Source organism: Vicugna pacos, chromosome 3, assembly GCF_048564905.1.
Source record: "Vicugna pacos chromosome 3, VicPac4, whole genome shotgun sequence".
NCBI lineage: Eukaryota > Metazoa > Chordata > Mammalia > Artiodactyla > Camelidae > Vicugna > Vicugna pacos.
The window spans coordinates 7,540,888-7,554,191 of NC_132989.1; the positions used below are offsets into that span (position 1 = coordinate 7,540,888).

The 13,304-nt window shown below is 41.2% G+C and overlaps 1 protein-coding gene across 4 annotated transcripts in view; it reads left to right on the forward strand.

The window, feature by feature from the left end:
* Nucleotides 1–1,451: 1,451 nt before the first annotated feature.
* RNF145 (ring finger protein 145) overlaps nt 1,452–13,304 on the forward strand; it is a 66,466-nt gene continuing 54,613 nt past the window's right edge. For all 4 annotated transcript variants that reach the window (XR_012066478.1, XM_072953672.1, XM_072953678.1 and 1 more), the window contains exons 1-2: nt 1,452–1,805; nt 9,810–10,012. Coding sequence is in view for 3 of the 4 variants with exons in the window: in XM_072953672.1 (XP_072809773.1) it covers nt 9,829–10,012 (184 nt within the window). In the remaining variant the exon portion in view is untranslated. The remainder of the gene's footprint in view (nt 1,806–9,809; nt 10,013–13,304) is intronic.

Below are 13,304 nucleotides of genomic sequence, written 5' to 3' on the forward strand. Positions count from 1 at the left end.
GGCTTAACAATTATTCTAAAGTATCTGAGGCACCAGGATGAAAGGTGGCTATAGTTAGGAACATAATTCCCAGAAATTTAAAAAGCTTGATGTCTATAGAGCTATCAAACTGGTAGAAGGGAAGTTACTCTGAATTTGATTGACTGATGCCTACAGGAACTAAATTTTCTAAATGTAGAGCTTGCATTTACAATTTTAGCAAGATACAAAGGTTGCTCAGAATAGGGGGGTTACCATTTAAAGTATGTAGGCCAGAGGTTGAATTTCCAAGGAGGGCCCCTAACACAAACCTAGATTGTAGTACATTAATTTCTCTTCTAACATGCAGAAGTTGAGGCTTTACAATTTCAGGATGATCCAGTCTACTGGCAACATTTAACCTACTACTGGGTGTGTATGTCAGCATTGCCAACCTCAAAGGCCAGACTGGTTACTAGTAGCAACTAGCTCTCCAGGCACTAACCAGAGACAAAGCAAGGAACAATGTAGGTGTTTTTTTCGTTTTGTTTTGTTTTTGGAGGGGACATAGGAGAGGGGGCAAGGGGATTTGTGGAAGGTTGTGGTGAGGCACGGGAGTAGAAAAACTGGGGAATAAGGAGTCCTGGCAAAACCCAGAAGACCAGCAACATCCTTGATTCATTCTGTGTGCGTACAGTGTGTTTGAGGCTTTGCATTGTGGGTAAGTGGGGAAGAGTTCCTGCCCTACTAAGTGTGTTGACATTTATTTAAGGTAGGAATGTTGGTCAGTATTAGAGACTTTGGCAGAACAAACAGATTTCCTTACCTTGTGAAGGGGGTGTGTACACTAACCAGTTTTGAAACTTGGACCAAAAGACAAAGCAAACACACACACACATTATTTAATTTCATACTACAGTAAAATTCTTTGAACAAATTCTTTCAACCAAGGGATCGGAATTTTTTAAGTTAAAGATCCTCAGTGAAGAGTTCCAATTCATTTATTAATACATCCACTCACTTATCCAACAGAGGTTTACTGAGCGCCTAGTCTTTGCTAGGCACTGCTGAGCCATCACAGACGTGGTCCCTGACGCCAGAGTTGACAGTCTAGACCAGTCAGTAAGGGAGTTAAAAAAAATTCTGGCATCATTGCCACTGCGGTTGCATCGGATGAGGATCAGCCCTTCCAATTCTCCTACGTGGTCCTGACAGGTAAGTGTGGGTGTGAGCGCGTGTGGCTCCTGGTGTTTGGGGAGTGCGAGAGCGCACGTGTGTCAGAATGGCGCGTGTCACAGTGCGCGTGCAGGTGTCGGCGTGGTACGCGTCTCCTAGCAGCCGGAGCCCGGCTGTGTGGGCTGCGGGAGGCGTGTGTCTCCCTCCCACGTACCGGAGGCAGCGAGGGAACCACCCAGCCTGCGCGATTGTGAGTGAACGCGGGCGCGCGCGGGCGGGGGAGGGGCGCCGCGCTGGCAGCGCCGCGCGCAGGCGCAGAGAGCGGGAGCCGGGTCGCGACCGCCGCAGAGCGCCGGGGGCGGGAGGAGTGAACCAAGGAGGCCATGGCCGCCGCCGGCTGCTGAGGAGCTCGGCCCGCGAACGCCTGCCGCCGCGGACGATGGTGACCGCACGGGTCGGGCCGCTGCCGCCGCCGCTGCCGCCGCCTCCCAAGACGCAGCATCCAAGGCCCGGCGCGGAGGAGCCGCCGCTGTGAGCCGCGCCGTCCCGGTCCCCGCCGCCGCCGCCGCCGCCTGAGGAGGACGGGAGGGCGGGCGAGAGAGCCGAGGAGTTGCGGAGCCCGTCCGTCCGCCGGCGGCGCCGCCCCGCGGGAAGGGAGGCCGAACCCCGAGGTGACCGAGCCGGCTGTCCCCTTTCCATCCCGGATCCCCGTCCGCATCCCACAGCCTCAGCCCCCTCCCCTTCTCCTTCGCCCTCCCTTCCCCCATCCGGTTGCTCCTTCCCCCCCGTTCGCCTCCCTCTTCTCAGCATCCGTGGCGTCCACATCCCCTCTTCACCCGCAGCGCCCCCTCCTTCCCAACCGCCAACCCCTCCCGCGGTCCTCCCGGCTGCCCCACCGGCTCTCTCCGACTCTGCCCTGATCTTCTGGGGCCGCGCGCAGAGCCCCCTTTCCCAGCTCCCGGGCCTTGTCCGCCGCCTCACCACCTCCCTACCCTCCTGGAGATAGCCCTCATCTCCCCCGGCATTCCTAAGATGCCCTCACTCTGAGCGCTCCCCCAGCCCCTCCCCAGTACCCGTTTCGAGGCCTTTTCTAAGCCCCTTCCTGTGCTGCCCCTTTCCTAGCTGCCCCTTTCCAGTTCCTTTGCTCCAGTTCCCGCTTCCAACTTTCCCTCTTTTGCGTCTTTGTCCACTTTGCTTCCAAGCTTCCCTCCCTCTTTTCTTTCGCCCTACTCTTTGGTTTGCGCAGCCTGAAACTCAGCCTCCCCCCTTTCATTCGATTTGAGGTAGTTTGGGAGTGCGGAAAGGCCTGCGAAGTCATTCGTGGAATGGGGACCCATTTGCTCTGCATCCCGTCTGTCAGTCCTTTTTGTTTTTTCTTTTTAACAACAGTGAGACCGCTCCTCATCTCTTACTTTTTGTCTCCATCGCTTCCTTTTCACACTTGCCATCCCTTCTGTGTTTCCTGTTCATTTTGGCATTTCCCACCTGAGGGACCCAGAGACCCTTGCCCTCCCTTCAGGAATGAGTCCCCTTTCTGTTCGGGGATGATGAAGTTCGCCCGCGTCTTTCTTCGGAAGCTTTTGGGTGCGTGGCACGGCAGAGCCAGCACCCTTGGCCAGACAGGAGGGAAGCTCCCTGGCACGGGCCTCTTTCCTGGCAGAGTTTTTGTGAACGTAATCCTCTAGCCCCGCGGCGGCAGCGGCCCCGCTGCTGCTGCGCTGCCTGCTTTGCAGCGAGCTGGTTTGGGGTTACTATAGTTCAAACGCAACTGAGATCAGCAGGCGTGGGGGCGGGGGAGGAGGTGCGGGGAGAGAGGAAGGGGGCTTTGCAGTGAGAAGACATCAAAGGTTAATGGACGGCTTTGCATCGCAGTCTGCAGTAAACAGGAAACTAGTTGGAAAGGAAAGGAGAGGGGCTGTGTCTCTTTATTTTTTAAAATACGGAGTGTGCAGTTCTGCTGAATCTTGAATCCTGCCCAAAGGATGAGCTGTCGGTGCTGCAGTCGTGACCCAGGCTGAGCGCCCAATGGCAGAGGTAGCAGCTTTTATTTCCTCTGTCTGGCTGCTTAAGTTGAAAGATGGCCCTTGTATTCAGAGTGGACTCCCTGTCTTTGCCGCTTTGGAGATGACCAGAAACCACAGAATTGCTAGTAGTTTATGTGGAAATCAGGTACATACAAAGTTAGCCAGCAGTGAGTGGGAGTGGGGAGGACCAGCTATATTTAAAACGTGTGCCAATGCTTATGTAAGAAGTGCGTTCTTCTCCCGGGTATCTCAGTTTTTGGCTGAGTTTACTTATGATTTTAGGCTTTAGCTCTGCCCTCAAACATTTTCAAGGCTTACCATCCTAACATATGGACAGCCAGAAAATCTGTCTTTCTTAAGATCGGGTTTAGCTGATGGTACATCTTTTTTTTTTTTTCAAATTGGATTGGACAAAGAAAGGAGACTGATGATAAATGATAGTTTTTGTTTTCCTTGTGCTGAGGGAAAAGGTAGAAACGTTAAGGCTTTAATTATCTAAGTATTGTACTGAATAATTTTAAATTGGGTTATATGGCATTCTTTTTATTTTATCTAGGAAATGTGAATTCTGTTCATTTTGGGGGGAAGGTAACATTTTCCATTTCTGTTTTTTATTTAACATAATTCTTCAACAGATGAGCTGTAATTTTAAAGGCTTTTGTTTTTCATATTGTTCAGGGTGATTTATTTGATTTCTTCACATTCAAAACCAAAATGTAATGTTTTCAGGAAAGTGTAAAATGAGGTCCCTGTGTTTCCTAACCCACAAACATGAATGGTGAGCCTTGCAAGGTTATACTTGCACAGGACATTCTTGTGTTTGTAAGTAGCAATTTGCTGCTTCCAAGCCTGGGGAAGTCATTTTATGAAATTGTGTGATCCTTTTTTGGTTAGCTTTTGTTGAGCCTTTTTTGCCGTTATTGGCAGAAAAAAAAAAGATTTTTTTTTAAGCTGTTTTACTGTGTAAAGCATCTTTAGGTTTGAGTCACACTTAGTTTTCATTACTTGCTAAGACTGTGTTGGAGTGTTACTGTCCCAGTTCTTTTCACATTTCAAGAAAGAAATTTAAGTCTTGAATGGAAGGTAAAATGTATGTAACTGAACAAGGCGTAAAGTATCTTATGTATTTGGCTTTAAGGAGTGCCAAGCCTTTGAATTTTATTTGCCTTTTTCTTTTCTGCTTGTTTCCCAGGATACTTTGGTACTGTTTTGGTTTGAAGATAATTTTGAGCTCCCTCTGACTTACAATATGGTCATTAGCTCTGTCCAACAATAACCGTAAGAAAAGGATAAATGAGGCTTGAACCAGACATCTTAGAAGTATACTAAGAGAGAAGTCTCCATTTGTGTTTCATGTTTTTAATTTAGTGATTTGGCAGATGTGAGTGATTTCAGATAATATGCAAATAAGATCTATTTCAGCATTTTGTTTAGGTGTGGGTTTAGTGTGTGGGTGTTCAAGTGTAGCGTATGGTATTTACTTGTAATGGTCACCGCCCTATCGTGTGCTACTTCTACTGTAGAAAGATTTAACATTTTAAAGTTTTGGGTGAAATGTGGGTTTTTTTCCCCCCTCTTTTCTTTCCACAGCTCTGGTGGGTAACTTTTTAGTTCTGATTTTCCATGTATTAAATTTGTTTGCTCCTTGGCTCTATACATGGCCAACTTGCTGCGGGGAGCCGCTCGTGACGGAGGGCTGCCGAGCACAAAACTTGGGCGTAAAACCCCAAAGTGCAGGGCGCCAGGCTCTGAGATTGAGGCTGCCGAGCACAAAGGTTGGGCCTAAACTCCCACAGTGCGGGGCGCCCGGCTCAAAGGTCAATTGAGTTAGAACAATCTCTGTCCCGCCACCTCTTTTACTAAAGAATGCACCAGGTGCGCTAATGCCTGAGGAAACATCTTTGAGCTATTAAGTCACAAAAGACCTTCGGAGGGAGAGATACAATTGGCACACAAATCAGTGATCCTTTTAGAGAACAATCACCTGAGTTGAATGTATCACCTGAGTTGAATGTATACGAGTCACGAGGTTAGGCCTTATTGCCTACGTGCAGGAATGTATGAGCTAATGGGTTAAAATCATATAAAAGAACCACCTGAAATAAACTCGTCGTCCACTCTTGACCTAGCGTCTTGCGGGCTAGAGTGAGACCCTCTCAACCCCACCTTTTAGTCTTGTCTTGCTGTCTTTTTGTTACGTCTTTCCTTTTCTCAGTCCTGCAGCACAGGTTTCTGGACCTGATCGATTGTCGGCTGGCTCCGACAAGTGGCGCCCGAACAGGGACCTGAAATCTGGAAGGAGTTTGCTGCAGTGACCGCCGCGGAAGAGAACGGAGAGCTCTCAGATTTAAAGTGAAAGTGGGTTTCCGCGGGGAGTGTATTTGAGAGTATGGGGCAAAATAATAGTATTTGTACAGATGCTTAGAGTAATGTTAAAAGAAAGAGGAATTCAGGTTACGAAACAACGTTTAGAACAATTTCTTGTTTTTGTAGAAGAAATTTGTCCTTGGTTTCCGGAACAAGGTACTGTTAATTTAGAAACTTGGAAGGTTGTTGGAGTTCGTTTGAGAGACTATTATACTGCTAATGGTCCAAATAAAATGCCGGCTACTATTCTCCCTTTATGGCAATTCGACCCAGCCACTGAGGGAGAGAGGTTTGATACTGTGAAAATAGAAAATATTGCTGCAGTAAATGCAACCGATAGTCCTTTTGATTCAGAACTAGATCCAGCTCTTATGTGGGGAACGCGCCATCTTGTTGAACTAGAATAAAGTGCTGTTTGGCTCCTTGTCGGCCCCTCGCGCAGTCTGCTTCGCAGTAGGGCGGCTTCTCGCACATTTTTCCGGTTGGGCAGCTCACCTCGAATCCCTCTTCAGCCCCCCTCGGCTGACTTGGAAGAGATTTTTAAACTGAACTTTAAAGAAGAAAAGAAATGAAGCTTGGGTGGCTGCTGAAGCTTGATTCCTAGAAGAACATCTTCCGGCTTTGTGAACACCACCTCAGAAGATGATCACAACAGCATCCCAACATGCACTCAAAAAAAAAGATTGGAAATATCTTGGATATCTACCCCAAAAATTGTGTAATAGGACTATTGATGTTACATTCATTTGAAAAAAACTGTTTCAGTGGCCGGGATCTGATTGGGACTATAAATCTGGACATCGAATAGCTGCACCTAATGGAACAAAATGGCTTTGTGGAACTAATATTTGGCCCTGGTTACCTTGTGTTTGGGTAGGACACTGTACGTTAGGATTTGTTATAGCCCCTGGTAGAATTGTAAAATCTGTACAGGGGGTTCCTGCTAATATGCCTAATTTACATGCTCGATGGACTCGATCAGCATTTAAATGGTATGACTATCTAGCTGCTATCTTTGTCCCTTCTTTAGGAACTGTGGATATTATGACAAAAGTTAATGCTTTGACTAGCTTTGTTTAAGAGTGGCTGGTGGAAACATGCTCTGGTGATTGTCATAATAATTTTGATCCTGATTTGCATGGCCCCTTGTATACTCTCTTGCTTATCTGAATGTTTGACGCAACGTTTGCTTGCGTTTACTCGTATTCATCGTCCTCCGCCATATAGCACCTAGGTCTTTGTTTAATAAAAATAAAAGGGGGAGTTGCGGGGAGCCGCTCGTGACGGAGGGCTGCCGAGCACAAAACTTGGGCGTAAAACCCCAAAGTGCAGGGCGCCAGGCTCTGAGATTGAGGCTGCCGAGCACAAAGGTTGGGCCTAAACTCCCACAGTGCGGGGCGCCCGGCTCAAAGGTCAATTGAGTTAGAACAATCTCTGTCCCGCCACCTCTTTTACTAAAGAATGCACCAGGTGCGCTAATGCCTGAGGAAACATCTTTGAGCTATTAAGTCACAAAAGACCTTCGGAGGGAGAGATACAATTGGCACACAAATCAGTGATCCTTTTAGAGAACAATCACCTGAGTTGAATGTATCACCTGAGTTGAATGTATACGAGTCACGAGGTTAGGCCTTATTGCCTACGTGCAGGAATGTATGAGCTAATGGGTTAAAATCATATAAAAGAACCACCTGAAATAAACTCGTCGTCCACTCTTGACCTAGCGTCTTGCGGGCTAGAGTGAGACCCTCTCAACCCCACCTTTTAGTCTTGTCTTGCTGTCTTTTTGTTACGTCTTTCCTTTTCTCAGTCCTGCAGCACAGGTTTCTGGACCTGATCGATTGTCGGCTGGCTCCGACACTTGCCAATGACTTGCTAAAGTATCACCCACATAGGGAAATAAATGAAACATTTAGTAGGCAATATATTTGTTATAAAATGGACATATTTCATTCTATCCAAGTCCTTCTAAAGAATTCAGACATTTGAGTCTTGAGTTTACCAGGCAATAGGGTTTAAATATCTGTCTTGAATATTCAACAGCTTTAGGGACCCAGGATTTTCTTTTTATTCTTGTTCTGTTTGTGAGGCAGGAGTAGTGGTAATTAAGAGGGAACGTGTACCATTCTGCTAATAGCCTTCTTTTGTAGTAGAGATATGGTCCTCTGTAAGAATTTGGGAGATTTTTTTTTTCCTTAGCAGTTAGGATCGTGATTTTTAGTGCAGGATTGGTTATTTTGTTAGTTTAATTTTTTTTTTTTACCTTTTTAAGAGCTGCAATAGTGAAAGTGGGCACATTTAAAAATAACAAAACATTAAAAACAGATGAAGGCTCTAAATATTAACTCAGTAATTGTTCCTTTTTGGTTACTTACAAAAGCAGTAGTGATATATATTGGATTCTAGAATACGGAAAAATACTTACTTTTCCATTATAGACTAAAGCCTGTTATTGATATTTTTATCTGGGTACATGGTAATTTTCACATGTGACTGGTGGTTCGTGAGAAAAATCTATCATTCATGTACTTTGAAATGAACTCCCAAGAGTGCTGCATTGAGTTATCAGTTTGACCACCAGAGTAAGTAGTTGCTTCCTGTGTATTTCCTTAAGTCATCTAGATGGCTTAGGCACATTACACTGTTTACCAAGAATTTTTTTTAAGTGGTCTCACTCCCACCAAATAATACACGAGTATTCTAAAACATTTGGCAAACAAAAAGACAGAAGGGAATAAAAATCACTATAGTGCCACTGTTGAAAGGATGTTAGTATGAATATTTTGGTTTATTATTTCCCAGAATTTTTTTTCCTTAATAATATCATGAGCTTTGAGAAATTTAGGTTCCTAAATGGCGCAATTTGTAATAAATGTTGATTAGAGATTTTTTTCAGTGCTTCTTTCCCCTTAGGACACAGCTATTTGGTTGTGATTCTCTCACAATATTATCTTTTCCTTATATAGGAAAATAATTTAAGCGGTCTTGTTTATTTAAAGTAATCAGAATCACAGTATTTATTTATAAAAATGTTGATTCTGTGTTATTGGTAGGATATATATAACATTTGGGTTGTGGGAATGATAGATATATAATCAGGTTTTCAGTGATTGAAAACCTTATATTAATAGTGTGCTGAGTCGAGCTGCCTTTCCCCCCTCAACTATCTGAGCTAGGAGGCTATGAAAATTAGAGGGTAAAATGGAAATACCGACAAATATTTAACCATAGCATAGCAATCTGTCACTATAATTTTCTGCAGAAATAAGTGTTTTCATTTGTCCTGTAATGTCTGAAATTACTGCCAAAGCTAGAAGTGTGTTTAGCTTTCTCAGCAAAATTCTTAAAAGGATATTGTCAGAGCCAACATTTCAGAATTATACTTAGTCCTAAAATTGTCCTTTACCGCTTTTGTTTGCTCTATTCTCTTTCCCATAATTCCTTGGATTATTTTGGAGCTCTGTCGTACAAAGCAGTTTTGCGCTAAATTGTCCTTTTAGATAGTAGATTGTGTTGGAGACCCTTCATTTCCTTCCTTTTTTCCCTTGCATTCCACTACATCAACAGCTAAGGAAAGACAGGGGCTGCAGACTCACAGTGCCTGACTTCTTCCATGTGCCGGCATGTCTTTGTGTCAAGGGAAGAATTTGATGTGCATTTTCCTACTTTGAAGGCAGGTTGTGGGGATTTCAGACTAACAGTTTAATGATTCAGGGAAACAATATTGCAAATATCATGAGTTCTCTGAATTGTGTCCTTGTCATGGAAATTCAGTACTTCAGTTTTGATTGTAAGTAATAAGGAAAAGGATAGACTGAGATGCTGTGCACTGAATGTGCAGTTATCAATTTTTTATTGAATAACAGACTTTTTCATGTAACAACTTTTTAAAATTTGCCCTCTTTTTTTAAAAACTACATAAATCTCAAATAAAAATAGGAGTGAATTTTTCTTTTCAAGTGAATTGAACAATGGCTACAGTGTTCTTATAGGGCATTTTGTTTTTAAGTGCCTAGATTTGGAGTCAGGGGCTTTTTAAAAATAAGTTTTGAGGCATAAACATTTAATCAGAATCTTAAAATTGAGCAGACCTGGGAGAGTCAATGGGAAAGCACAGTACAAAGCTGATTTCTTAAATATTTAGAGGTAGTAGATGTGTCTAAGGAGCTTTTTACGTTGTAACATAACTCTGGTGTAGTATGTGACAACCCATTCGATTCATAAGAGGATATCTAAAAGATACTTGAGGTGACTAATTTTTATATATTGTCTTTTGAATTTTAGATCTGCTTCAAGAAAAAACATGGCTGCAAAGGAGAAACTGGAGGCAGTGTTAAATGTGGCCCTGCGGGTGCCAAGCATCATGCTGCTGGATGTCCTGTACAGATGGGATGTCAGCTCTTTCTTCCAACAAATCCAAAGGAGTAGCCTCAGTAACAACCCTCTTTTCCAGTATAAGTATTTGGCTCTTAATATGCATTATGTAGGTGAGTGTCCATGTCACCTTTTCTAACCTGTTAGTGAGCATTCTGATTTATTTTATGTCTTTGTATATCCTTGAATTTGGGTAAAGGGAGGTCTGGTTACCTTGAGATGGCAGTGATGAATGTTTATGAATCTTGTTTATAGTGTTATTTGTCTCTCTACTGCATATGAATCATTAGGGCCAGAGGAGAACAGACAGTGTTGGATTTATTTTACTGTATGAAACTAGGAGGCAGAAGAAAACATTTTATTTCTTAATGTATTTTTTCTTCCTAGTTTACTGAGTTAAATTGACATACATAGAAGAAAAAATTTTAGATTTTAATATGATAAAATTAAATAATGAGAAATACTTTTCCAGACATTTGGCTTGTTCTAATTTGTTATTATTTTGGGTTTTGGTAGTAATTCAGAAAGTAAGCTTTTTAAAATGCAGTATTCTTTATTGTTTCAAAACATTAATATCATTTGAAGATAAAGTATTAATTTCAGTTAAATGAAATGTGAAAAATGGTATAATTTTTTTTGATTGTTTTTGGAGGGGGTGGGGTTACGTTTATTTATTTACTTAATGGAGGCACTGGAGATTGAACCCAGGAACATGTGCATGCTAAGCACATGCTCTACCACTGAGCTATACCCTCCCCACCTTGGTAGTATTATATTAAACAAATAACTCCTTGAAATAAAATGGATATGATTTGGAGTTAGTGGTAGAAGTAGAGAGGTTAAAGAAATTAAAGTCAAGAAATACAGACATGAAGCAGATATCCATTTAGAATAAAGTTACGATTCTTAATTTTTATGTTAATTTTTGGTTTAAATGTAATAATAGAAACAGTATATTTTCATTTAACATTGTTATTGCATAACTCAAGATGTGGTTTGAATGATGTACTGTAGTGGTTTTATTAATATTTTTGTTAGTAGGATTGCCTCTCAACAAGTATATCTTTTTTAAAATTGAGAAGGTTATCTTTTATAAAATTGTGAAGAGTTGTCCTGTCTCTGTGAGATTCATTTTTATCTGTAGGACTCTCTGGGTTCCAAAGCTTAGTGCTAAGAACCCCTTAACAGCTCTAGGAGATTACCAAGTAAGTCATTGTGGGAAGGAGTATGGTATAGGAGAAAGGGCGGTGCACTGAAACATCTAGGTATAATAGACTCACCGCTCTTTGTTGGCACTACCTTGGGAAAGTCTCTGCAATGAGAAGATTCTTTTATGCTGCAAAACACTGATTCTCAGACCTTTATTAAAGGCTTTGTATGTTAGCTAATTTATGGAAAATAATTCCAGTCTGTGGTAAAAGAACAATTAGGTGCTTGGCTTAGATTTTTGGCTTAATCAGCAAAGTAATTCATACTGTGGTTTTAAAAATGTGCTTACCTTATATATTATTTCTTAATAGATTGAAATATTTATTATAAAATAGCTACTTAATAACCAGAAACATTAATTTTAGAAGTTGAGTGGGTTGTCTTCAGTTGAAATTCACGCTCACTGGCTTATAACTTTGGGAACCCAGCTGAGCCTTCTTAAATACACTTAGTGCATGCTAGGTGGAGTAAGCTCAGAGATTACTTGGGTAGATGCTTACAGCTTGAACTGTTTTTTTGGTTAGAGTAACCTCTGTGTCGGAATATTATGTAGTGTTTATGTAATGTCTCAGTGTATAAAATTTTACCCTTAAATAAATTTTTTTAATTGGTAATTTATATTCAAAAACCAAAAAGCATAAAAAGTATACAGTGAAAGTGTCTTTCTCCTATTTCTGTTCCTCATCTGCTAAGTTCTCACTCTGAGTCCCAACAAGTAGCTATTTTTATTTCCTTGTGAGTAATTCTAGAGATATTTTTATGTATATGTAAGTAAATATGAATGTATATTGATATATATGCAAGTATAATATATAAGTATAAATGTATATATTCCCCCTTTTTGTACACATAATACACATTGTTCTGAACCTTTTGTTTTAACTTAATGACGTATCATAGAGCCACAACTGCTGCTTTAAGATACTCACTGTTTTTTCATGTTGATACTTTCTGTTCTGCCAAATCTTAAGGTTCTGATTAAATGTTGAGGCCTCTTCCTCCACCCACCCTCCAATTCTGTGTCATAGTGACCTGGTACCCTTGTATGGCTCTACTGTAATATAGTGCACTAATTACTTTGTTGGAGGACATTTTAGATAGCACTGACTTCTGCTATTTCATTTAGTGTGATATTGAATAATTTCTTATAGCCATAATTTGTACAGGTGCAGACGTAACCTTGGGATAAGTTACTAGAAGTGAAACTGCCAGGTTGAAAAGTTTGTACGTTTGTACTGTTGGCCAGTACTGCTTTCTGTAGGGTTATACTGTTTTGTACCTCCACAAACAGTGGTTTAGAATTCCTGCAGTCCTGCATGCTTATCAAAACAGTGTTATCAGACTTCAATATTTGGCTGCCCAGTGGGTAAAAAAATGGATGTTTTTAAATGTATTATTCATTTGTATTTCTCTTATGAGTGAGATTAAATTTATTCACGTGTTTAGGAAAATGTGTATTTCCTCCCCTGAGAGTTGTCAGTTCATGTCCCTTGCCCACTTTTCTGTGGGATTGTAGCCTTTTCTTACCAGTTTGTGGGAGTTTGATATATAGTAGGGAAATAAACCCCTTTGTGATGAGTTGGAATTATTTTTTCCAATTTCAGTTTTCTAGATTTTGCTTAAGATTTTTTTGACATGCAGAATTTGTTTTTAATGTGATGAAATTGATCATTTTTTCTTTTATAGCTTTAGGATTTTGAATCAATTTTTTAAAAACCTCAGAAAATAAAAAACCCTCTATTTTTGAATTTATTAAGAATTCTATCACATGTTACTCCATTATTTTTGTGGTTTCGTTTTTCACATTTAAATCTTTGCTCCATTTAGAATTTATCTCCACGTATAGTGTGTTTTTTATTTCACTTCTAAACTTTGTTTCTGTTCTTTCAGTTTGTCTATTTTATTATTGAGGATTTAGATTATATTTTACTGTCTAATAGAGTTAGTCTCTTCATTTTTCTTTATTTCCTTCTCAGTTTTTTGTTATTGTTAGTTTTCTATATTAACTTTAGAATTATCTAATCTTGTTCCAAAAACATGTTGACCTTTTTGTTGAGATTGCATATTATTAAAATTTTAAGTTAGGATGTAGAGAGAACTTAAAGATGCTAACTCTTATTTAGGTAAGAACACAGATTTCCTGTGTTCAAGATTTCTTTTGAGTCCTTCTGGAGTGTTTTAAAGTTTTCTTTATAT